The 26,415-nt window shown below is 43.3% G+C and overlaps 1 protein-coding gene across 5 annotated transcripts in view; it reads right to left on the bottom strand.

Annotated features, from left to right (window-relative positions):
- Positions 1–313: 313 nt before the first annotated feature.
- LOC109865631 (spectrin beta chain, non-erythrocytic 1) overlaps positions 314–26,415 on the bottom strand; it is a 100,986-nt gene continuing 74,884 nt past the window's right edge. For all 5 annotated transcript variants that reach the window (XM_020453964.2, XM_020453961.2, XM_031799408.1 and 2 more), the window contains 16 exons: positions 26,184–26,408; positions 25,616–25,705; positions 23,631–23,909; positions 23,336–23,466; positions 22,774–22,978; positions 22,029–22,403; positions 18,428–18,672; positions 16,192–16,330; positions 15,043–15,127; positions 12,403–12,599; positions 11,771–11,871; positions 5,631–5,685; positions 3,959–4,173; positions 3,608–3,781; positions 2,098–2,140; positions 314–1,685 (listed from right to left, as the gene is read on the bottom strand). In XM_020453964.2, coding sequence (XP_020309553.1) covers positions 1,473–1,685; positions 2,098–2,140; positions 3,608–3,781; positions 3,959–4,173; positions 5,631–5,685; positions 11,771–11,871; positions 12,403–12,599; positions 15,043–15,127; positions 16,192–16,330; positions 18,428–18,672; positions 22,029–22,403; positions 22,774–22,978; positions 23,336–23,466; positions 23,631–23,909; positions 25,616–25,705; positions 26,184–26,408 — 2,772 coding nt within the window. In that variant the 3' untranslated portion in view covers positions 314–1,472. The remainder of the gene's footprint in view (positions 1,686–2,097; positions 2,141–3,607; positions 3,782–3,958; positions 4,174–5,630; positions 5,686–11,770; positions 11,872–12,402; positions 12,600–15,042; positions 15,128–16,191; positions 16,331–18,427; positions 18,673–22,028; positions 22,404–22,773; positions 22,979–23,335; positions 23,467–23,630; positions 23,910–25,615; positions 25,706–26,183; positions 26,409–26,415) is intronic.

The following is a 26,415-nucleotide window of genomic DNA, read 5'->3' as shown; positions in this document are numbered from 1 at the left end:
GTGCATTTTCTGTGTTTGTGGGTTAGGGTGCGGTGTGGGCCTCAGATTTTCACTATCACATATAGTAGGGCAGTTGCAGATGGGTTATTAGGAATTTTGGGCTGTTGTGGGTTAACAAAAATATGACCAGCACATCACAATAAGGTGCTCTGTACTGAAGTTATAGACTAGGGCATTTGAACTTTGAATGTATATTTACAGTTACATTGATTGCACAGAGTAGACTTAAAGTACTCATTAGATTACAGCAAGGTTCAACGTTTTCAAGCAGACGAGCTCCACTTTTCCAAAACCATAGATAGCACACAAACTATAATGTTTAATAGCATTTTAATGACATCGCGCATATATATATAAAAATGGGAGAGAGAGCGAGAGAGAGCGCAAGAGAGAGAGAGATCTACAGGTGCAGTTTCATACATCAGAAATCCAGGTCAATATTCCATAAATGCCCAAAGACCCAGGCATTGCAAAAAAAAAATGTTTTCTCTCTCAATACAATAGATACAGTGACAAAGAAATGCACACTATGTATCAAATAACAGGATAACATAGCAAAAATTATAATGTGCAGTGCTAGAGCCAACAAGCAAGCAACCTTTTTTTGCAGTAAATGCTGAATTTCCATATTTCCATTTAACATCAATGCTTTCAAGTGTTTGTTATACATACTGATTTTATAATCTGTAGCCAACTATTATTATTTGGAAACATATATGATGATGCAACTCAAGAGGGACAAAAGTAAACAAAGGAAAATAATTACTGGTCCATGATATATATAAAACATTACTCCATGAGGGAATAATTTAAAGATATTCATCTTGTTTCAATTAAAGGTGTATTATTAGGCTTATCTTGACCAAAAAAGAAATGCGCTTATTCATAATGCTGGCTAGCTATGCCCTTGTGGAGCCTGATATTTTCTCGAGGTTGTTTGTTTTCAAGTAAGAATCATAGTAAATTATGTTGAAAAGTTTCATTAAATTCTTTATTCAATATGTGTATGTCCAGTCACACAAATGAATTATTTTGAAGTAATGTTGTCTCCCTTTTCAACAGAAAAAAAATGTAGGCCTGCCTCTTGAAGACACCCTCACAAAATTGAGGAAATGTTTAAATACTCAGACCCATTTTAACAAAACACAATGACAAAAAAGCACAAAAACACATTTTTTACAAGTAAATAATTAAGGTTAAAAAATTAAAATGGTCCTCATGATATTACCAAATCTATTTCATGATGGAACCTGCCAGATACACCTTGACACTAACAAAGTTCAAATGTTTCATTTACATTTGTATTTCAAGTCTCATCAACAGTTTTACCCAATTCCAGGAACATTAAACACAGCATGTGGTGTAGTTGAGCAGGAATATCATTGTGGCTGGACAGACAAAAATTTTAAAGAAGTAAAGAAAAAACAATGCTGCACTAATAAAAAACAGAATGTCTTCATTGCTGAGAAACTTTATAGCTTTTTCTTGCCAAAGAGGCTGAATCGCTTCTCCTTGTCCTTTTCTTTCTCCCGCTTGCCCGGGCTGGATTCGGTGGTGAGGGTGACAGTGGCGGGCAGGGTCTGGGCTCGGCTCGATCCCGGAGTGCTCTGGTTGCTGGGCGTAATCGATACCTTGTCAGGTGTCCCCGCGTTCAGAATGGCCTGGATCCATGTGCTCATCTCCTCCTGTAAGAGGTCATTGAAAGGTCAGTTTCCTTAGTACTTTTTAGCTAATGTTGTGCTTTCTCTGTCTCAAAAAGAGAATGACAATTGTAAAGATCTATGTTTATAAGTGAATGAAATTAGCCAAAGAAGTACTTTGGCAAAGAAGTACTGAGTCTGGGTCGTCATGACATATAAAGTGCCACATTAGCTAGGAAATTTTGGGGAAACTCAAACTAGAAGAATAGGTGCATGCAAGGTAGTGGAGGCCAGTTTAACAACTAGCCCAATAATTAGGTTGGGTAGTCAAGAACAGGGCCTCTATGCAAAAGTTGTTGTTAATTTGTTTTACAGTATACCCACTGTTTTGTTTTGGCCTACCGAAACAATATTTAACACGATTACACAAAATGTTAAACAAAGGAAGCCGACTTACCTCTTCTTTGGCTTGGAAGAGATACTCATTTCCATCAGCAACTCTGAGAAAAAAAAAATTTTTTTTTTTTTGGTAACTTAATAAACATACACTGCTCAAAAAAATAAAGGGAACAATAAAATAACACATCCTAGATCTGAATGAATGAAATATTCTTATTAAATACTTTTTTCTTTACATAGTTGAATGTGCTGACAACAAAATCACACAAAAATTATCAATGGAAATCAAATTTATCAACCCATGGAGGTCTGGATTTGGAGTCACACTCAAAATTAAAGTGGAAAACCACACTACAGGCTGATCCAACTTTGATGTAATGTCCTTAAAACAAGTCAAAATGAGGCTCAGTAGAGTGTGTGGCCTCCACGTGCCTGTATGACCTCCCTACAACGCCTGGGCATGCTCCTGATGAGGTGGCGTTGGACAGTCTGTGGTGCAACGTGGCGTTGGTGGATGGAGCGAGACATGATGTCCCAGATGTGCTCAATTGGATTCAGGTCTGGGGAATGGGCGGTCCATAGCATCAATGCCTTCCTCTTGCAGGAACTGCTGACACACTCCAGCCACATGAGGTCTAGCATTGTCTTGCATTAGGAGGAACCCAGGGCCAACCGCACCAGCATATGGTCTCACAAGGGGTCTGAGGATCTCATCTCGGTACCTAATGGCAGTTGTGGCCATCTGTGGAAGTCGGGCCCTCATACCACCCTCATGGAGTCTGTTTCTGACCGTTTGAGCAGACACATGCACATTTGTGGCCTGCTGGAGGTCATTTTGCAGGGCTCTGGCAGTGCTCCTCCTGCTCCTCCTTGCACAAAGGTGGAGGTAGTGGTCTTGCTGCTGGGTTGTTGCCCTCCTACGGCCTCCTCCACGTCTCCTGATGTACTGGCCTGTCTCCTGGTAGCGCCTCCATGCTCTGGACACTACGCTGACAGACACAGCAAACCTTCTTGCCACAGCTCGCATTGATGTGCCATCCTGGATGAGCTGCACTACCTGAGCTACTTGTGTGGGTTGTAGACTCAGTCTCATGCTACCACTAGAGTGAAAGCACTGCCAGCATTCAAAAGTGACCAAAACATCAGCCAGGAAGCATAGGAACTGAGAAGTGGTCTGTGGTCACCACCTGCAGAACCACTCCTTTATTGGGGGTGTCTTGCCAATTGCCTATAATTTCCACCTGTTGTCTATTCCATTTGCGCAACAGCATGTGACATTTATTCTCAATCAGTGTTGCTTCCTAAGTGGACAGTTTGATTTCACAGAAGTGTGATTGACTTGGAGTTACATTGTGTTGTTTAAGTGTTCCCTTTATTTGTATTTATTTCAGATTCAAAAGAGATTCGGATAGCAACATTTGCAAAAAAAAAACATTCTGAAATGGCAGTCATTAAACTGAACTGGTTCTAACAGACTGAAGCAGATAGCGTAAAGAAGTACAACTGAGAGGATCCACTTCTGGGGTGATTCCATGAGAAGAAACATGAACACCACTCCAATTTTTTACCTGAGTTTGAAGACATGCTTCTTTTTTTTGTAGTCCGTGGCCACATCACACACAGCCCCCATTAGACTGATCGGAATCGCATTATGGTAGGGGATGCCTTGACCAGCACCCTTGTTGTCTTTGTAGAAGCCCATTTCCTGATTGTTGATAACGCAGTACACGTTATGCCATGATCTGAAAAAGAGAGCTTTGTGAGCCTGGGAAAAAAGTCATTGTGAGCCTGGGATGTATTGTAGAACACAAGTTACCTTCCTTAAAATAATCTATTTACATAAAAATAAACTGTATAATTAAATGACTTCTTCCAAACAATGCTATTTGGATTCTCTCTTTTGATCCAGTTCACCATACCTGCTTGAGGCCTTCTTGTTGTGTCCCTCCCATTCATGCTTGCGATGCAGGAAGCCCTCCAGCTGAGCCACAGGCGAATCGTGGTTCTGGGTCAGCAACGTGGAGGACAGGCTGCCCTTGCCCCGCCGGTCAGCTGTGGGTGAGGGAATGGGGCTCGGGTCCTTTGAGTTCTGCTCCGCCTCTCCATTCATGATCTCAACTCTGTCCACACCGTTCTGTGTGTGTGAGAGAGAGAGAGCGCCCAATCATTTCCCCAATTATGCCTTAAAACTAGAGTATGCAACGCTAATAGCTCTTTTGGTTTCTGTATCACCATACCAATGATTTGTATTTGTATTTATTTATTATGGATCCCCATTATCTCTTCCTGGGGTCCAGCAAAATGAAGGCAGTTATACAATTTTAAAAACATTACAATACATTCACAGATTTCACAACACATTGTCTGCCCTCAGGCCCCTACTCCACCACTACCACATATATACAATACAAAATTGATGCGTACGTGTGTGTATATGGTGTATGTAGGTGTCTCTGTACATGTGTGTGTTGCTTCACAGTCCCCGCAGTTCCATAAGGTGTATTTTTTTTAAAATCTGTTTCTTAAATAAAACTTTTCAGCTTGCATTAGTTACTTGATGTGGAATAGAGTTCCATGTAGTCATGGCTCTATTTAGTACTGTGCACCTCCCATAGTCTGTTCTGGACTTGGGGACTGTGAAGAGACCTCTTGTGGCATGCCTTGTGGGGTATGCATGGGTGTCCGAGCTGTGCGCCAGTAGTTCAAAACAGACAGCTCGGTGCATTCAACATGTCAATACCTCTTATAAATACAAGTAATGATGAAGTCAATCCCTCCTCCGCTTTGAGCCAGGAGAGATTGACAAGCAATCTCTACTGCCCTGTTTTGAGCTAATTGCTAAGTCCCGGTTTGTGGCACCTGACCACACAACTGAACAGTAGTCCAGGTGCGACAAAACTAGGGCCAGTAGGATCTGCCTTGTTGATAGTGCTGTTAAGAAGGTTGAGCAGCAGCGCTTTACCATGGACAGACGTCTCCCCATCTTAGCTACTGTTTTGACAATGACAGTTTACAATCCAAGGTTACTCCAAGCAGTTTAGTCAACTCAACTTGCTAAATTTCCACATAATTTATTACAAGATTTGGTTGAGGTTTAGGGTTTAGTGAATGATTTGTCCCAAATACAATGCTTTTAGTTTTAGAAATATGTGACAGGCATGCACAAGCAGGAATTGCTGCTTCATTGTTCTACATATACTTGGGTCTTAGTTTGTGGTTAGTAGTGATTGAAGAAGTACTGGAAGGACAGGGTAGCGCAGGACAAAATGCCGATTAACCTACATAAGAGGTGGCCTTGACACCAGTGGGGTCATAGACCAACATGAATTATTATTATAATTTGAAGAGGCATGGATGGGCCTTCACACCAAAATAATTTAATTTATATTTCATACATAAAATATTTCAATATATTAACATTCATTCTTCAGCTTTAATGCAATTATGTTTTCTGGGAAACGCCTCAGATGCAGACAATGCACCTTAGGTGAGATTTAACAATGTAATGTTCTGAGAAGTAAGGCCCTAGTCAGTCTATTGACCCTAAAAGCTGGCATATTTTTGGTGGTAAACTTTGGAGCAGTGACTTACCTGTGGAGAATCCTGGTCTGAGGGCAGTCCGTTCTGCAGTCCATTCTCTACTCCACTGTGGAGAATATAAAGTAGAAAGGGATAATCAGGAAGCGAGTCAATGAAGATGAGTAAGTGTCCATGAGCTACCTAACAACTTGCCTGTGGCGATTTTCATCGCTAACTTAATTTACTTGAAAGAGCAACAATTGTTTGATGAGTGCACATGTTGGTTCTTTGCCCTAGCACTACAAAGATTATTCAAATAATCTAATCTTAATGATGAGTTGATTATTTCAATCAACTGTGTGGTGCTAGGGCAAAAACCTAAACGTTAACCCCCTGGGGTCCCCATGACAGAGTTTGGGAAACACTGAAATACGTAAAAGGAAGCACTTTGTTATTCTACGATTGGAATGAGTCTGGGAGTGGAATGAGTCTGAGTCTTTGAGATAAGTAACATACTACATTAGCTATGATGGCTTTGGGAAACACACCCTTGTCTGTTTCTTTACCAACACCGCTACCAGGGCGGTGGCAGTTACAACATTTCGTCAGCCAGTGATTGTCAAGGAAATAACTGGTCTCACGGTAATTGACCATTCATCTCCTGGGTTTCACACATAGCCTACAAGCCAACAATGCAGACCTTCAGAACATCTACATTTTAAAAAGTCTAATAAATCCATGTAATATAGCCTACACCTTCACAATAAATCCATTATTTATTGTAGACAGGTCTAAAGAAGCTTGATACGAAGAAAATGTTGTCTATTTCAGAAGAACAGAATAACATACTCTGATATGTCCTTATGTTAGGTCCTGATCTGGCTATGCCAAATGGATGTGGGCTACACTAGTTCATTTAACAGACAAGATTTGTTTAGAATTCTGTGACATTATTGTATTTATTTTATAGTATGAAGAACACAATTGAACAAAGTTGAATAAAATCAAAATATTATTTCCAAACGATTTGAGGGAGTGCGCACATTTGGCTATTCTGTATTGAGCGATTAGCAAAGAAATAGGTACTCCTATATTCTTCATTGAGAGTTATTAATGTAACTTTAGTTGTTCTAGAAACGTTGGGCTAAATGTTTAATACATTGTAAGGCTGCATGATGCGACTCCAATGATGATTTGAAAACAGTAGCATGAGCTCTGCTTTGTTTTTTTTCTCCACAGGCTGTAAACACTTCATTAGGTCTTTCATTCACAATTTGACAAGTACTTGATAATGCCTCGATTTCACTGTGGCATCCCATTTGTGTCCGTAATGCACTCTAAAAAAATCCATGCCTTTTGTGGCCAGTGGCCGGAGTGCTGCGCTGTGCCCTTCTCCCTGAGTGCTGCATTGTGCCCATCTCCCTGAGTGCCGCCCATCTCCCCGAGTGCTGCGTTGTGCCCATCTCCCTGAGTGCCGCCCATCTCCCCGAGTGCTGCGTTGTGCCCATCTCCCGGAGTGCTGCGCGCTCCTAAACACCTATCACTCACATGGCTCTCCCTCACATGATCAGGTCTTTCTCACAGACACATCGGGGACGCATCCTAATCCAATTCTGAGGTGCATAATTGAAGATATTGGAAGAACTGTCCACATTTACTTTTCATTAGCCAACAAGATGAGTAGGCCTAACGAGCAGCAAAAGCACTAGCCTTTGTCAATCTACTATCCGCATAGTACAAAAGTCGACATATTCTATTCTGTGCGAGAAATAAATATTCCAAACATAGTCTGGGACAGTTGTGGGATGCAATAGATTGCAAATTAATACAACCACTAGCATCAAAACATTATTTTACGCAATTTGGCAGACGCAACAGATCAGAACATTTAGCTTAAAATGTTAATAAACTATTAGGCTATTTCTTCACATTATAAGCACAGCAATGTACACATGGCAGTAGGCTACGCGAATGTTCCATTAGCGGGAAAACACCATTATAAAAAAAACATTATTAAAAAGGTGCATTTTTATGATGAAATTATCTACCCCAAACTTGAAACTCACGCGCTGTTTATGCATGCCAGTTAGGCTCTTAACGCCTTGTAAAGCGGATTAACGTGTTTAATTTTAAGAAGTTATTTGGCCACTTTAATTGTGATACTAACCTTATCAAAACATATAGGCATATGGGCTAGGCTACATAAGGTGGGTAACTACGATTAGAAAAAAATGCAGTTTCTTATGCTGGGCATGATTCACAAGTGATAATATATCATTCACAAGTGACAGGCTAATATTGTCACCCATCAGACTATTCTTAATGTAATCTTATCTTTACAGTTGAAGTCTGAAGTTTACATACACTTAGGTTGGAGTCATTGAAACTTGTTTTCAGTTAGGACATCTACTTTGCGCAGGACACAAGTAAATTTTCCAACAATTGTTTACAGACAGATTATTTCACTTATAATTCACTGTATCACAATTCCACGGGGTCAGAAGTTTACATACACTAAGTTGACTGTGCCTTTAAACAACTCGGAAAATTCCAGAAAATTATGTCATGGCTTTAGAAGCTTCCGTTAGGCTAATTGACATTTGAGTCAATTGTCAATTCAAATCTTGGGCCGACTCTCTTCTCTGTATACATCAATGATGTTGCTCTTGCTGCTGGTGATTCTCTGATCCACCTCTACGCAGCTGACACCATTCTGTATACCTCTGGCCCTTCTTTGGACACTGTGGTAACTAACATCCAGACGAGCTTCAATGCCATACAACTCTCCTTCCGTGGCCTCCAACTGCTCTTAAATGCTAGTAAAACTAAATGCATGCTCTTCAACCGATCGCTGTCAGCACCTGCCCGCCCATCCAGCATCACTACTCTGGACGGTTCTGACCTAGAATATGTGGACAACAACAAATACCTAGGTGTCTGATTAGACTGTAAACTCTCTTTCCAGAGCCACATTAAGCATCTCCAATACAAAATTAAATCTAGAATCGACTTCTATTTCGCAAAAGAAGCATCCTTCACTCATGCTGCCAAACATACCCTCGTAAAACTGACTATCCTACCGATCCTCTATCCGACTATCCTACCAACACTCTACTCAACAAATTGGATGCAGTCTATCACAGTGCCATCCGTTTTGTCACCAAAGCCCCATATACGACCCACCACTGCGACCTGTATGCTCTCGTTGGCTGGCCCTCGCTTCATACTCGTTTCAAACCCACTGGCTCCAGGTCATCTACAAGTCTTTGCTAGGTAAAGCTCCGCCTAATCTCAAATCACTGGTCAGCACCCACCCGCAGCACATGCTCCAGCAGGTATATTTCACTGGTCACCCCCAAAGCCAATTCCTCCTTTGGCCGCCTTTCCTTCCAGTTCTGCTGCCAATGACTGGAACGAACTGCAAAAATAGCTGAAGCTGGAGACTCATATCTCCCTCACTAACTTCAAGCACCACCTGCCAGAGCAGCTCACAGATCATTTCACCTGTACATAGCCCATCTGTAAATAGCCCATCCAACTACCTCATCCCCATACTGTATTTATTTATTTAGCTCCTTTGCACCCCAGTATCTCTACTTGCACATTCATCTTCTGCACATCTACCACTCCAGTGTTTGTTAATTCCATGTGTAACTCGGTTGTTGTATATGTCGAACTGCTTTGCTTTATCCTGGCCATGTTGCAGTTGTAAATGAGAACTTTTCTCAACTAGCCTACCTGGTTAAATAAAGGTGAAATAAAAATATAACAAATTGGAGGTGTACCTGTGGATGTATTTCCAGGTGTACCTGTGGATGTATTTCCAGGCCTACCTTCAAACTCCGTGCCTCTTTGCTTTACATCACGTGAAAATCAAAAGAAATCAGCCAAGATCTCAGACAAAAATAAATGTAGACCTCCACAAGTCTGGTTCATCCTTGGGAGCAATTTCCAAATGCCTGAAGGTACCACGTTCATCTGTACAAACAATAGTATGCAAGCGTAAACACCATGGGACCACGCAGCCGTCATACCGCTCAGGAGGAGACGCGTTCTGCCTCCTAGAGATGAACGTACTTGGGTTCGAAATGTACAAATCAACAGCAAAGGATCTTGTGAAGATGCTGGAGGAAACAGGTACAAAAGTATCTATATCCACAGTAAAACAAGTCCTATATCGACATATCTAAAACCACCATAAAAAAAAGCCAGAGTACGGTTTGCAACTGCACATGGGGACAAAGATTGTACTTTTTGGAGAAATGTCCTCTGGTCTGATGAAACACAAATAGAACTGTTTGATCATAATGACCATCGTTATGTTTCAAGGGAAAAGAGGGAGGCTTACAATCCGAAGAACACCATCCTAACCGTGAAGCACGGGGGTGGCAGCATCATGTTGTGGGGGTGCTTTGCTGCAGGAGGGGCTGGTGCACTTCACAAAATAGATGGCTTCATGACGGAGGAAAATGATGTGGATATATTGAAGCAACAATCAGTCAGGAAATTAAAGCTTGGTCGCAAATGTGTCTTCCAAATGGACAATGACCCCAAGCATACTTCCAAAGTTGTGTCAAAATAGGGCTGTCCGGGACACCTGTCGACAACTTCTAGTGAAATTGGAGGGCGCGCAATTCAATTAAATAATCATAAGAATTATGGATATTAAACATTTAGGTACATACCAGTGTCTTATATCGGTTAAAAGCTTAAGTTTTTGTAATCTAACTGTACTGTCAGATTTACAATAGGCTTTACAGCTAAAGCATGCCATGTGATTGTTTGAGGATGGCGCCCCACATCAACATATTGTTCCACCGGCACAGGCTTCATAAAATCACAAATAGCGATTAAATATTAAATCTTCCTCTGATTTGCAATCCAAATGGTCCCAGCTACAAAATGTAGTGTCGTTTTGTTAGATAAAATCCTTCTTTATATCCCAAAATGTCTGTTTAGTTGGCGCCATCGATTTGAGTAATCCACTCGTTCAACAAGCAGAGAAAGGAATCCAAAAATCTACCGCTAAACTTTGTTAAAACAAGTCAAAATACATTCTCAGGTACCCTAAAATGTAATTAAACTATAATATTTCATACGGAAGTATGTTCAATAGGAAAACGATATTAGCAGATGCGCGTCCTCTTCGTCGCACACGCACAGACTGATTTCCAACTCTGAGCCCCAGTACTAAAACTCGTACTTCTTCCTTGTTTGGGAAGAAACAAGCCTGAAACCTTGAACAAAGACTGTTGACATCTAGTGGAAGCCATAGTAATTGTAATCTGGGAGCTGAATTTGGATATGCCCATATACTTTCCATTGTAAGAGCATGAGCTCTCTAAAAAAATCTGGTTGGTTTTTCTTTGGATTTTCTCCACCCATATTTATTGTGTTATAGTCTCATACATGGTACCAATTATATGCATATCCTGGCTTCTGGGCCTAGGTAACAGGCAGTTTACTTTGTGCACGTCAGTCAGACAGGAAGTGGAGAAAAATAGACCCAGCCTGAAAAAGTGTTAAGGACAACAAAATCAAGGTATTGGAGTGGCCATCACAAAGCTCTGACCTCAATCCTTTCGAGAATTTGTGGGCAGAACTGAAAAGTGTGTGAGAGCAAGGAGGCCTACAAACCTCAGTAACACCAGCTCTGTCAGGGGGAATGGGCCAGAATTCACCCAACTTATTGTGGGAAGCTTGTGGAAGGCTACCCAAAGCATTTGACCCAAATTAAACCATTTAAAGGCAATGCTACCAAATACTAATTGAGTGTATGTAAACTTCTGACACACTGGGAATGTGATGAAATAACTAAAAGCTGAATTCTCTCTTCTATTATTCTGACATTTCACATTCTTAAAATAAAGTGGTGATAGTAACTGACCTAAGACAGGGAATTTCTACTAGGATTAAATGTCAGGAATAGTGAAAAACTGAGTTTAAATGTATTTGGCTAAGGTGTATGTAAAACGTCCAACTTCACCTGTACTAAATAATATATATGTGTGATTTTTATTAAATATAGAAATGACCATTATCATGCACCTGTCTCGAAACAGGGGCAGCGGGAAAAAATACAAGTCATCTATGCACTTAAATAACGAATGGAGGACGCTTTTCCCTTTGTTCATTTTCATGCCAGCCAGGTAAGCTATACTCCTGTTGTAAAGATAAACAAGATAAGCAACAGCCCTAACCGCTACACTTACCTCTGCTGTGGTGAGTCCTGCGCCGGTAAAGGCTCCGGCGAAGGGGGTTTTCGCATTCTCTCTTCTTCCTCTTGCTGTCTTCTCACTTCCAATAACTCCAACTGGAAGAACAAGACACAACGGAACCTCAGTCTCATTTTACCACCTTTATCTGAGTAAATTTGGCAATGCCATCTTCAAATAGTGATGGGTCATACTTCAATTTTAAAGTTTTCTATTTACCTGGGACTTAAAGACGTGAAAAATGGTAGCTAATTTAATTACCTAATGATTACATTGTAGTTTCTTTGGGATTCATTGGAACATGCAAAACATTGTACAAATTATTACCAATTATTTTGAATTCTTTGAACTTATATTATATTACTACTATCAAATTTTTCATGAAATATTGGGTAAATACTGTAATGACATGCAGTTAACACTAGGTGTCAATGTTAGTATGTGAACTTAAATAATTGACTAGCACAAGATAGCTGTTCACTAAACAATGTTTTATGAACATTACAAATGCCCACTGGAATAGAACTGAAAAATTAACTGTCTATGAGTAAGACTAATGTCTAAGAATCCTTTTATCAAACACATTCATGACATGTCACAGAAAAATTGCAAACTGTCAAAACGCTCACCGTAGTCAACCTCTCCAGTGCTGAGAAGCGCTCCTCCCAAGTAGCGGCCGACTTCTCAAAAGCCTCGTGCCTCTTGATCAGTTTCTCCACTTCGTCCACGCTCTGCCCCAACTCCAGGCCAAACAGGTATGGTTCCTGTCCCAGCAGCCACGCCTCTGCCACCCCTGCATCCCTCCCAAACTGGTGAACTTCCAAAACTAGACCATGCAAAGAGAAGAAAGTCAACAGGGAAAACATCTGCTTCACCTGACATTTGTAAGCAGGATTCAGGAGGACAGCATTATGGTCAGATTTGCCAAATGGAGAGCGAGGGAGAGCTTTGTAAACGTGTGTGGAGTAAAGGTGGTCTAGAATTTTTTTCCCTCTGGTTGCACATTTAACATGCTGATAGAAATTAGGTAAAACTGATTTAAGTTTCCCCGCATTAAATTCCCCGGCCACTAGGTATTTTATACATAGATTCCATGCAATGATGTGTATAAACCCTGGATTGGTTTTGCTACGTAATGGCCAATGTGAGGCTTTGAAGCCAATTCTAGGACAAAATTACATGTATTTAAGTACAGTGCCATGCGAAAGTATTCGGCCCCCTTGAACTTTGCGACCTTTTGCCACATTTCAGGCTTCAAACATAAAGATATAAAACTGTATTTTTTTGTGAAGAATTAACAACAAGTGGGACACAATCATGAAGTGGAACGACATTTATTGGATATTTCAAACTTTTTTAACATATCAAAAACTGAAAAATTGGGCATGCAAAATTATTCAGCCCCCTTAAGTTAATACTTTGTAGCGCCACCTTTTGCTGCGATTACAGCTGTAATTCGCTTGGGGTATGTCTATCAGTTTTGCACATCGAGAGACTGACATTTTTTCCCATTCCTCCTTGCAAAACAGCTCGAGCTCAGTGAGGTTGGATGGAGAGCATTTGTGAACAGCAGTTTTCAGTTCTTTCCACAGATTCTCGATTGGATTCAGGTCTGGACTTTGACTTGGCCATTCTAACACCTGGATATGTTTATTTTTGAACCATTCCATTGTAGATTTTGCTTTATGTTTTGGATCATTGTCTTGTTGGAAGACAAATCTCCGTCCCAGTCTCAGGTCTTTTGCAGACTCCATCAGGTTTTCTTCCAGAATGGTCCTGTATTTGGCTCCATCCATCTTCCCATCAATTTTAATCATCTTCCCTGTCCCTGCTGAAGAAAAGCAGGCCCAAACCATGATGCTGCCACCACCATGTTTGACAGTGGGGATGTGGTGTTCAGGGTGATGAGCTGTGTTGCTTTTACGCCAAACCTAACGTTTTGCATTGTTGCCAAATAGTTCAATTTTGGTTTCATCTGACCAGAGCACCTTCTTCCACATGTTTGGTGTGTCTCCCAGGTGGCTTGTGGCAAACTTTAAACAACACTTTTTATGGATATCTTTAAGAAATGGCTTTCTTCTTGCCACTCTTCCATAAAGGCCAGATTTGTGCAATATACGACTGATTGTTGTCGTATGGACAGAGTCTCCCACCTCAGCTGTAGATCTCTGCAGTTCATCCAGAGTGATCATGGGCCTCTTGGCTGCATCTCTGATCAGTCTTCTCCTTGTATGAGCTGAAAGTTTAGAGGGACGGCAAGGTCTTGGTAGATTTGCAGTGGTCTGATACTCCTTCCATTTCAATATTATCACTTGCACAGTGCTCCTTGGGATGTTTAAAGCTTGGGAAATCTTTTTGTATCCAAATCCGGCTTTAAACTTCTTCACAACAGTATCTCGGACCTGCCTGGTGTGTTCCTTGTTCTTCATGATGCTCTCTGCGCTTTTTAACGGACCTCTGAGACTATCACAGTGCAGGTGCATTTATACGGAGACTTGATTACACACAGGTGGATTGTATTTATCATCATTAGTCATTTAGGTCAACATTGGATCATTCAGAGATCCTCACTGAACTTCTGGAGAGAGTTTGCTGCACTGAAAGTAAAGGGGCTGAATAATTTTGCACGCCCAATTTTTCAGTTTTTGATTTGTTAAAAAAGTTTGAAATATCCAATAAATGTTGTTCCACTTCATGATTGTGTCCCACTTGTTGTTGATTCTTCACAAAAAAATACAGTTTTATATCTTTATGTTTGAAGCCTGAAATGTGGCAAAAGGTCGCAAAGTTCAAGGGGGCCGAATACTTTCGCAAGGCACTGTATGTCTTTGTTATGGGGACGGTAACATTAGTACTCTACCCCAAAAATGTTTTAAGTCATATATTTATATATATATATATATATATTTATTTTTTTCATGTTCAGTTCAGAAAATATATATTTTAAGTAAGCATAAGGTGTCTGTAATAGAATAGACTTGTCAAAAATGAATATAGACATACACATTTTGATTTATATAGCTTCCAAAAAATGTTTTGAAATGGAGGGAGGTAGAGTATCAAAATGGCTGCTCGGTGGCTTCAAAACAGTGCCCTGTCAGTCATCTAGGGTTAATACATATAATTAATTGCATGTCATAATACATTGACAAATTACATTGAAACAACGTTCATTGAATCAGTTTGGTGCCCAATAGGGCGGGATATGCTCAACTAGTGACAAGATTCCATCCAATAGCATGTGGGAAAGTATGAACAAAAATCCTTACTCAGTCTTAACCACTCCCGTCGGTCCTCCCACTTGTCAATCATGTCTTTCCTCTTGTCCATCAGCTGTAGTAATTTATCTTTGATCTAAACAGAGGACAGAGCAGCAAATTATTATATTTTAACATTGGGTATCAACACATACAAACAATGCAATACACTAAAACCTGAAGAGGCTACGATGCAGTATGGTCATTCCACAAAATGAGTGCCTTTGATATTTTAAGAAATGGTGCCCTTTAATAAATCCGATTTTTATATCAATAAAGACATGCTAAAGTGCGAAAATTCAAAAACTTTGACATCCCTCATTGCACCCTCTGTGACTTCCAGGAACCCACTTCACTCCAACATTTCTCCAGGTTTTCACCATCATTGTAAATCCCCAGTTATTTGTTTTATTGACAAAGACATTTCTGAAGATGATTATTTATTTAATATGATTAGTGATTCCTTTTAAAAAAGGTAAAAAAAACCAACAACCTGTCCCTCATTTGAAGGTCAACCCTGTTATGTGAACTGAACTCTCGTTTTAATATGGCGAAACTATTCCTTAAAAAAAATACAAATCAAAAGAAACATTGAACATCTGAACAGTCAAATCATACTGTAAAAAGCAGGTGAGATGGATCTACTCTTTTTGGGCATTTTCTGGTGTTTTGTGGTGGGAATCTGAGTGGGTCGACCATAACATGTCAAACATGTTACATATTTTTTATGAAACTGGCATTCAAATTGCACCTCCCTGTTGCATATAACAAGCTTCGATTTCCCCCGTCACAAGGGATCTATGGCTGATTTAAGACGAAATAGTCAACCCTGTTCTGGTCAAAACTGTTACTTTATCTGGCAGTTAATAGACACTTACTGCTGTAGTTTTTTTCATTTAACCTCTTGAGATGTAAAAATATGTTTTTTATTAAGTTGAACATGTACTCTATGACAGAATGTTAAAATTAGTTGAAATCAAACGTTTATTTTCACCAAGTTACACATCTCAAAAGGCACCCAAGTGGTGAAAAGACCCAGTAACATAGGGCTGTCAAATTAAATTTACCCAAATGGACCATTTAATTGAGAAAGAGCAGTGGTCCTCATGGCTCATGGGCTGCCCTGCAGTAGCATAGCATTGGTTTGGCAATGGAACATACCTCCTCTGATGCATAGTGCTTTCTGGCTAGCAGAGACTTGCCCAACTCAATGCAAGCGGTGAAGCTGTCATTGCGGGCGTCGATCTCAGCCTTGATACCCTGGTGGTTGTTCATCAACAACTCCACAGAGGACACGTCCCTGTGCAGAGAAAGAAAAATATGCATGCACGCAGACAGGCGCGCACAGACACACGCAGACAGGCACGCAGACAGGCGCGCACACACACACACACAGGCGCGCACACACACACACAGGCGCGCACACACACACACACACACACAGGCGCGCACACACACACACAGGCGCGCACACACACACACGCGCGCACACACACACACACGCGCGCACACACACACACACACACACACACACACACACACACACACACACGCACACCCCCACACACAGGCGCGCGCACACACCCCCACACACAGGCGCGCGCACACACAGGCGCACGCAGACAGGCGCACACACAGGCGCACGCGCACACACAGGCGCACGCACACAGGCGCACACACAGGCGCACGCACACAGGCGCACACACACACAGGCGCACACACACACACACAGGCGCACACACACACACACAGGCGCACACACACACACACAGGCGCACACACACACAGGCGCACACACAGGCGCACACAGGCACAGGCGCACACAGGCACAGGCGCACGCACACAGGCGCACGCACACAGGCGCACACACAGGCGCACGCACAGGCGCACGCACACACAGGCGCGCACACACACACAGGCGCGCACACACACACAGGCGCACACACACACAGGCGCACACACAGGCGCGCACACACACACACAGGCGCGCACACACACACACACACACACAGGCGCGCACACACACACACAGGCGCGCACACACACACACACACACACACACACACACACACGCACACCCCCACACACAGGCGCGCGCACACACCCCCACACACAGGCGCGCGCACACACAGGCGCACGCAGACAGGCGCACACACAGGCGCACGCGCACACACAGGCGCACGCACACAGGCGCACACACAGGCGCACACACACAGGCGCACACACACACAGGCGCACACACACACACACAGGCGCACACACACACACACAGGCGCACACACACACACACAGGCGCACACACACACAGGCGCACACACAGGCGCACACAGGCACAGGCGCACACAGGCACAGGCGCACGCACACAGGCGCACGCACACAGGCGCACACACAGGCGCACGCACAGGCGCACGCACACACAGGCGCGCACACACACACAGGCGCGCACACACACACAGGCGCACACACACACAGGCGCACACACAGGCACAGGCGCACACACAGGCACAGGCGCACACACACACAGGCGCACACAGGCACAGGCGCACACACAGGCACACACACAGGCACACACACAGGCACAGGCGCACACACAGGCACAGGCGCACACACACACACACACACACAGGCGCGCACACACACACACACACACAGGCGCGCACACACACACACAGGCGCGCACACACACACACGCGCGCGCACACACACACACACACGCACACCCCCACACACAGGCGCGCGCACACACCCCCGCACACAGGCGCGCGCACACACAGGCGCACGCAGACAGGCGCACACACAGGCGCACGCGCACACACACACAGGCGCACACACACACAGGCGCACGCAGACAGGCGCACACACAGGCGCACGCGCACACACAGGCGCACGCACACAGGCGCACGCACAGGCGCACGCACACACAGGTGCACACACACACAGGCGCACACACACACAGGCGCACACACACACAGGCGCACACACACACAGGCGCACACACACACAGGCGCACACACACACAGGCACAGACGCACACAGGCACAGGCGCACACAGGCACAGGCGCACACACAGGCACAGGCGCACACACAGGCACAGGCGCACACACAGGCACAGGCGCACACACAGGCACAGGCGCACACACAGGCACAGGCGCACACACAGGCACAGGCGCACACACAGGCACAGGCGCACACACAGGCACAGGCGCACACACAGGCACAGGCGCACACACAGGCACAGGCGCACACACAGGCACACACACAGGCACACACACACAGGCACACATCAGGAAATCAGTATACAAACCTAAGATTGGAATAGGAATTTCAGTTTACCTCCTGAATTGACTGAATTGAAATGGAACTGACCCCCACCTAGCTAAGTACAATAATAATTTACCTTGGATTCTCCTGGGCTTCGATGAGACGGATGACGTCCTCCATCCACAGCATGAGATCGCGCACCATGCTGAAGAAGTGAAATTTGTCACCCGTGTCCAGGAGGTGGCCTCTGCGGACATCGCAGGACTCCAGCAGGGTATTCCAGGCCTCCAGCACCTCGCTCTCCCTCCGCTGGATGTCGTCTGCCTTGTCGCCGGCGTAGGCTGACTGGAGGCGGACGGCATCCTCCTGCAGCTGCCTCACCTGAAGGTCCAAGCACAAGTCGCTTTAATGCATTTTATTCTACAATTACATTACCTTTTGCTGCCTGGTATTTACATGAAATGACAGGCTATATGTAATTAACAGGTTAATAATTGCTAGTGATGTGCACCGATATGGAAAATCTATATTGATATTGGTAAAAAAATTAAATAACCAATACCGATATCATAGCGGTTTTATGAATAACATTGTGTGATTGTTACATTTTCTGTTCATTTCCATGGCTTTGTGAAGCTCAGACAACTGCTTTCTTATTGCCTATTGGGATTGCCATCTGTTGGTGACCCATCAGCAGGCAGTTAAGTACAGCGCATTCTGAAAGTATTCAGACTAGAGGTCGACCGATTGTGATTTTTCAACGCTGATACCGATACCGATTATTGGAGAGAGAAAAAGCCGATAACGATTAATTGTCCGATTTAAAAAATATATATTTGCAATAATGACAATTACAACAATACTGAATGAACACTTATTTTAACTTAATATAATAATGAAACATTACATTTGGTTTAAATAATGCAAAAACAAAGTGTTGGAGAAGAAAGTAAAAGTGCAATATGTGCTATGTAAGAAAGCTAACATTTCAGTTCCTTGCTCAGAACATGAGAACATATGAAAGCTGGTTGTTCCTTTTATTAACATGAGTCTTCAATATTCCCAGGTAAGAAGTTTTAGGTTGTAGTTATTGTAGGAATTATTGAACAATTTCCCTCTATACCATTTGTATTTCATTAACCTTTGACTATTGGATGTTCTTATAGGCACTTTATTGCCAGTGTAACAGTATAGCTTCCATCCCTCTCCTCGCTCTTCCCTGGGCTGGTATATATATATATATAAATATATACCAGCAACACAACAGCCACCATCGAAGCAGCGTTACCCATGCAGAGCAAGGGAAACAACCACCCCAAGGCTCAGAGCGAGTGAAGTTTGAAACGCTATTAGCGCGCGCTAACTAGCTAGCCATTTCACTTCGGTCAAACCAGCCTCATCTCGGGAGTTGATAGGCTTGAAGTCATAAACAGCGCAATGCTTGACGCACAACGAAGAGCTGCTGGCAAAATGCACAAAAGTGCTGTTTGAATGAATGTTTACACGCCTGATTCTGCCTACTACCACTCAGTCAGATTATATGCAACGCAGGACACGCTAGATAATATCTAGTAATATCAACCATGTGTAGTTAACTAGTGATTATGATTGATTGTTTTTTATAAGATAAGTTTAATGCTAGCTAGCAACTTACCTTGGCCTTACTGCATTCGCGTAACAGGCAGTCTCCTTGTGGAGTGCAACGAGAGAGAGGCAGGTCGTTATTGCGACCTAGTTACTAGTTAACTGTAAGGTTGCAAGATTGGATCCCCCGAACTGACAAGGTGAAAATATGTCATTCTGCCCCTGAACGAGGCAGTTAACCCACTGACTAACTGACTTGCCTAGTTAAAAAAAAGGTATAAAAAAATAAATATATATATATATTTTTTAATCTGCAAATCGGCGGCGCCCAAAAATACTGATTTTCGATTGTAATGAAAACTTGAAATCGGCCCCAATTAATAGGCCATTCCGATTAATCGGTCGACCTCTAATTCAGACCCCTTGACTTTTTCCAAATTTCGTTACAGCCTTATTCTAAAATGGATTCAATACATTTACCTCATCAATGTACACACAATACCTGATAATGACAAAGCAAAAACAGGTTTCTAGAAATGCTTGCAAATTTATTAAAAACAAAAAGCAGAAACACATTTATTTACATAAGTATTCAGACCCTTTGCTATGAGACTCAAAATTGAGCTCAGGTGTACCCTGTTTCCATCATCCTTGAAATGTTTCTATAACTTGATTGGAATCCACCTGCGGTAAATTCAATTGATGGGACATGATTTGGAAAGGCACACAACTGTCTTTATAAGGTCCCACAGTTGACAGTGCATGTCAGAGCAAAAACCAAGCCATGAGATCAAACATTTTTCTTAGAGCTCCAAGACAGGATTGTGTCGAGGCACAGATCTGGGGAAGGGTACCAAAAAATGTCTATAGCATTGAACACAGTGGCCTCCATCATTCTTAAATGGAAGAAGTTTATAACCACCAAGACTCTTCCTAGAGCTGGCCGCCCGGTCAAACTGAGCAATCGGGGGAGAAGAGCCTTGGTCAGGGAGGTGACCAAGAACTCGATGGTCACTCTGACAGAGCTCCAGAGTTCCTCTATGGAGATAGGAGTGCTTCCAGAAGGACAACCATCTCTGCAGCACTCCACCAATCACGCCTTTATGGTAGAGTGGCCAGACGGAAGTCACTCCTCAGTAAAAGGAACAGGACAGCCTGTTTGGAGTTTGCCAAAAGGCACCTAAAGACTCCCAGACCATGAGAAACAATATTCTCTGATCTGATGAAAATAAGATTGAACTCTTTTGCCTTAATGCCAAGTGTCACGTCTGGAGGAAACCTGGCACCATCCCTACAGTGAAGCATGGTGGTGGCAGCATCATGCTGTGGGGATGTTTTTCAGTGGCAGGGACTGGGAGACTAGTCAGGATCAAGGGAACGCTGAACGGAGCAAAGTACAGAGAGATCCTTGATGAAAACCTTTTCCAGAGAGTTCAGACTGGGCGAAGGTTCACCTTCCAACAGGACAATAACCCTAAGCACACAACTAAGACAACGCAGGAGTGGCTTCGGGACAAGTCTCTGAATGTCCTTTGAGTGGTCCAGCCAGAGCCCGGACTTGAACCCGATCGAACATCTCTGGAGAGACCTGAAAATAGCTGTGCAGTAATGCTCCCCATCCAACCTGACAGCTTGAGAGGATTTGCAGAGAGGAATTGGAGAAACCCCCTAAATACAGGTGTGCCTAGCCTGCAGCGTCATACTCAAGAAGACTCGAGGCTGTAATCGCTGCCAAAGATGCTTCAACAAAGGACTGAGTCAAGGGTCTGAATACGTATATAAATGTCATATTTCTATTTTCTAAAAACCGGTTTTTGCTTTGTCATTATGGGGCATTGTGTGTAGATTGATGAAGGGAAAAAACTATTTAATCCATTTTAGAATAAGGCTGAAACGTAACAAATGTGGAAAAAGTCAAGGGGTCTGAATACTTTCCGAATGCACTGCATGCTAAGTTGAGAGCCTGTGAGAGGGTTTTGTGTCTGCAAGAACAGTCATGTTTCCTCTTTTGCATAATAGTGTAGGTTATCAATATCAATATTACATTGAATGATCGATATTGGTGCCCATCACTAATAATAACATGAGATTTCATTTTCCGCAGTGCAGTGATCTGGTGAAGTGAGCTACAGGGAGATATTAGCTATATCTACCTGTGTTCCCAGGGCCTGGATGTCGTGCTCGAAGGTGGTGTGCATCCGCTGCAGTGTCTCCACCGTGTTCTGGTCACGTCCCACCTCCTCGGGAAGCTTCTTGTGTTTGTCCAGGATGCGGCCCAGGATCTCCTTGGCGTCGTGGTAGAACTTGTGTAGCTCGTAAGAGGCGGCCAGGATCTGCGTGCGCGTGTCGATGAGCTCCAGCAGGTCAGCCCAGGCCTCGTTGAGGCCGTCCTTCCACTCAGCCACCGTGGCGGCATCTGTGTGGCCCGCATTAATCAGCTCGTCGGACAGGCGGTTGACGGCATCCACACGCTCCTGGCCGATGTTGCCTGTGTCATGGGAAAACTCCCGGAAGCGCTCCTGGAGCATCTGTGGATGGATAGATGGATGGAGAGGAGGAGAATGAGGACCTTTAACACAAATATACATTGTACTGCCCTGTCTTACCTACTAAAAAGTAATGGTGGTATCAAATGGGCAGTACTGAAATCAGTCTATGGCCGTGTTACAGACTGTTTGCAAAGCAGTCACACACCAAAGCACACAACACCTGGATAAGTGTCAACCATATCAATATGATATCCAACTGCAATGCAGCATTCAATTATTGGTACTTTAATACAATCATACATTGTGCAATGTGCTGCTTTGCAGATGGTCTGGAATACAGACTGTGTTTTCCTCCCTGACAGCACCAGGAGTGAAAGGGTAGGGTTTGAAGTCAGGTGACGTAGCTTACAGTGACATGCTCGTAGTCCTGTCCCAGCTCGTGAGATCCGGCCACCACCTCCCGCTCGGCAATCCACTGCTCCAAGTCGTCAACCTCGCGGTTGAGCTGGAACAGGCGGAACCTCTCATCCAGTTTGCCCCGCCTCTCCTCAGACAGGTCCTTCATGCCGGCATAGAGCTTGTCCACCTGAGACTGACGCATGCCTATCCTCTCACTGCCCACACAAACAGAAATCAAGACTTCAATGATCAGTGGATGGGTTTAACAAGAGTAATCTTTTTTGTTTTTGCCAAAAAACATATTCTTGTTCCAGCCCAATACGAACACCCCTGATCAAACTAATAAAAGGGTCATGGTCTGCAATCAAGGCTTTCGTTAGTGAAATCAGGTCTGTTAGGGTTCAGATTAAACAAAAATATGCATACACACCACACTCTGGTCTACTGAATGCTCCACTCATAGAAATACTTTTCTAGATCGGACATTCATATTCAAGTCAACGTTCCTTGACGGGTGGCAATAATAAGTGACATTCTACTTCAATGGCTTCACTCTGGGCTCTCTCACTGACCTCTCTGTATGTCCTGCAGCTGTCAGGCCTCTGCTGGTCATGGAGAGCTGATGGACTGTCTCAGCGTAGTCCTCCACCGATTGTTCCACAATCTGGTGCTTCTTCAGCATGGCTACAGAGCTCTGCTCATCCTAAGAGGGAAATACACTTGTTTTTAGCGCTTTGGGAATTCTAAGTTAGTAGCAACATTATCAATACACACACACACACACACACTATTCCTCACAATAGGGCACACCCATGGCAAAAATATTATTTGTACAGCACCAAAACACTGTCAATAACACCCTAGTACCTTGGCTTTCTCGTCAGACATCATGTACAACTCCTGCTCGCTCATCCAGGCCTCTGCCTCGGCAGCATCAAAGTAGTACTTCTGGGCGTTGTGGGACTGCTCCAGTCGGGCGTGACGCTTCTCTGTCTCCTCAATCATCAGACCCCACAGCTGTTGCAGGTCGGCCAGGTGCTGGCGGATGGCCTCCACGGCAAGGCTGTCCTCCATCAGCAGGCTCTCGCTCCGCTCGAAAATGTCGTCGAAGCGGGGCTGGTGTCCCTGGATCTCCTTCTGCAAGGTCTGAGAAGGGGACACAATACTTTTATTGCACAATTTTGTAATGTCAGCAATACATTAAAATACTAGATACACAAAACCAAGAGCACAATACAGTAGATACTTACTTGAAGTGTAAGTAAGCTATGCCTGAACGGCTCAAAGGGCAGGGGCCCTATTTCTGTACTGTACACCCCCTGGAGAAGACACCAATCTACCTACCCTATATCTCAATTAAAACTCAATAAGACAGTGATACTCTTTGCTATGTATGATATCATTCAATATATTTGTTTAAATATCTTGGTAGGAATAGGATAACAGATCTAGGCAGGCACTATCCAGCCACCTTATTACCAAAACTATCAGCATCATTGCTTTTAAAAGTTTTGTTGATGCGAGTGGCTGTATTAGGTTGGGATCTATCGCATCCCACAACTCTCCCAGAGTATGTTTGGAATATTTCTTTATTGCACAGAAGGACAAGTTGACCAATAGAATAGGTCAACTTTTGTACTATGGGGGATAGTAGATTGACATAGGCTTATGCTTTTGCTATTCGTTAAGCCTACTCATCTTGTTGGCTGACAAAAAGCAGGCTAAATGTGGACATATTCAATATGCGCCTCGGAATTCACAAGTTGTGTCACCGATGTGTCTGTCTTCATTCACTTGTAGCCTACTTCTTGCCTGAGAAAGACCCAATCACGTGATGGGCATTGGCTACATCTGAGAGACCCATGTGAGTGAGAGGTGCTACAGAGCACGGCAGCTGGGAGAATGGAATTATAAATCGCCTATTATATTCAGCCCAAGGGCACAACTGCTACTTTTTCAATTGTATTCCTCATACTGTAAAATAATGTCACGGAATTTTAAGTAAATCTTGTCTGCTAAATTAACTAGTGTAGCCCACAGCCATATGGCATAGCCATATCAGGGCCTAACATAAGGACAACGGAGAGTATGCTATTCTGTTCTTCTGAAATAGACTACATTTTCTTTATATCATGTTTCTTTAGACATGTCTAAAATACATAATGGATTTATATTAAATGGATTTATTAGACTTTTTAAAATGTAGATGTTCCAAAGGTCTGCATCAGTGGCTTGTAGAATATGCCTGGAAGCCAGGAGATGCTAAACGTGTTTATGCTAATTACCAGGCAATTACCAGTGAGAACAGCAGTTATTTGCTTGACAATCACTGACTGACAAAATTTCATGAACAACACAGCCCTAAACACTGACACTAACAATTACAATTTTGCTTATAAATAAGTGCATAAACGTATTCACAACAATAGACTGGTGCTTATTTTGGGCCTAAGTGTGACTTCCTTGTAAAGTGACATTGTCACGATCGTTGTAATAACATTCAGACCAAAGCGCAGCGTGATATGGGTTCCACATATTTATTGAAGTGAAACGCACAAAACAATAAAGAACAAACTAAATGTGAGGTCAATGAAGTGCACACAGGCAACTACACATAAACAAGATCCCACCAAAACACAGTGGGGAAATGGCTGCCTAAATATTATCCCCAATCAGAGACAACAATAAACAGCTGCCTCTGATTGCGAACCATACCAGGCCAACATAGAAATGAACAACCTAGATTACCCACCCTAGTGACACCCCAACCTAACCAAAATAGAGAATTAAAAAAAGCTCTCTATGGTCAGGGCGTGACAGACATGTGCAGTACATGAGAAAAATACACATACCTGATTTTTCTTGATAAGCAGTTGAACGGTCTGTAGGTTGTGACCATGCTCTGTGGAGGTTGCAATTGGCATCCTCTCTTCGACCCAAAGCTAAAATGGACAAGCCAAATAGATTATTAAGTGCATTGAATGAAAATACCAGAACAAATAAAGCCTCCGTAGAACATGTGCATGCATGCGCACACACAAGCGTTTGTTTTACTATCCTTGTGGAGACCAAACAATTGATTCCCATTCAAAATCTTATTTTCCCTAACCTAACCTTAACCTAAAATAAATGCCTTAAACTAGATGCCCTACATACTGGTCTTGACGAGAACAAAGAAAAATGTTGAGGAAGATTCCTGTACCGTTCAACCAATCCAGTAAATGTGGAGGAGTTAAATGGAGTGTCGCCTTGTTAACGTCCCAAAGTTGCATCACAGGCTCTCTTTACATTTCCCCTGAAAACCAAAAGGTCTCCACTTGTCTGAATTTTCCTTGTTTTACTATCGGGAAACCAAAAAAAACACAAACAAACCACACACAGTACACCCCCAGGAGGCAGCTCAATCAACTATCAACTCACTATCTCATCCTCCACGTCGCGGTTGAACTGGTGGATCTCACGGGAGGCCACCAGGAAGTTCTTTCTCTTCCTCAGTGGGTCGAGCAGCTCTTTGAACTTGCGCTCCACCATCTGTCTCTGGCAATCCACCTCCTCTGTGACATTCCCTTCCTGGCTGAGGACCAGTGCCTGGCTCCGCAGCTCCACCACCTCCCTCTGACGGACCTCCACCTGGTTCTCCAATATCTAGGGG

The sequence above is a fragment of the Oncorhynchus kisutch genome, linkage group LG20, assembly GCF_002021735.2.
Source record: "Oncorhynchus kisutch isolate 150728-3 linkage group LG20, Okis_V2, whole genome shotgun sequence".
NCBI lineage: Eukaryota > Metazoa > Chordata > Actinopteri > Salmoniformes > Salmonidae > Oncorhynchus > Oncorhynchus kisutch.
This window is presented reverse-complemented; position numbering and strand designations above follow the sequence as displayed.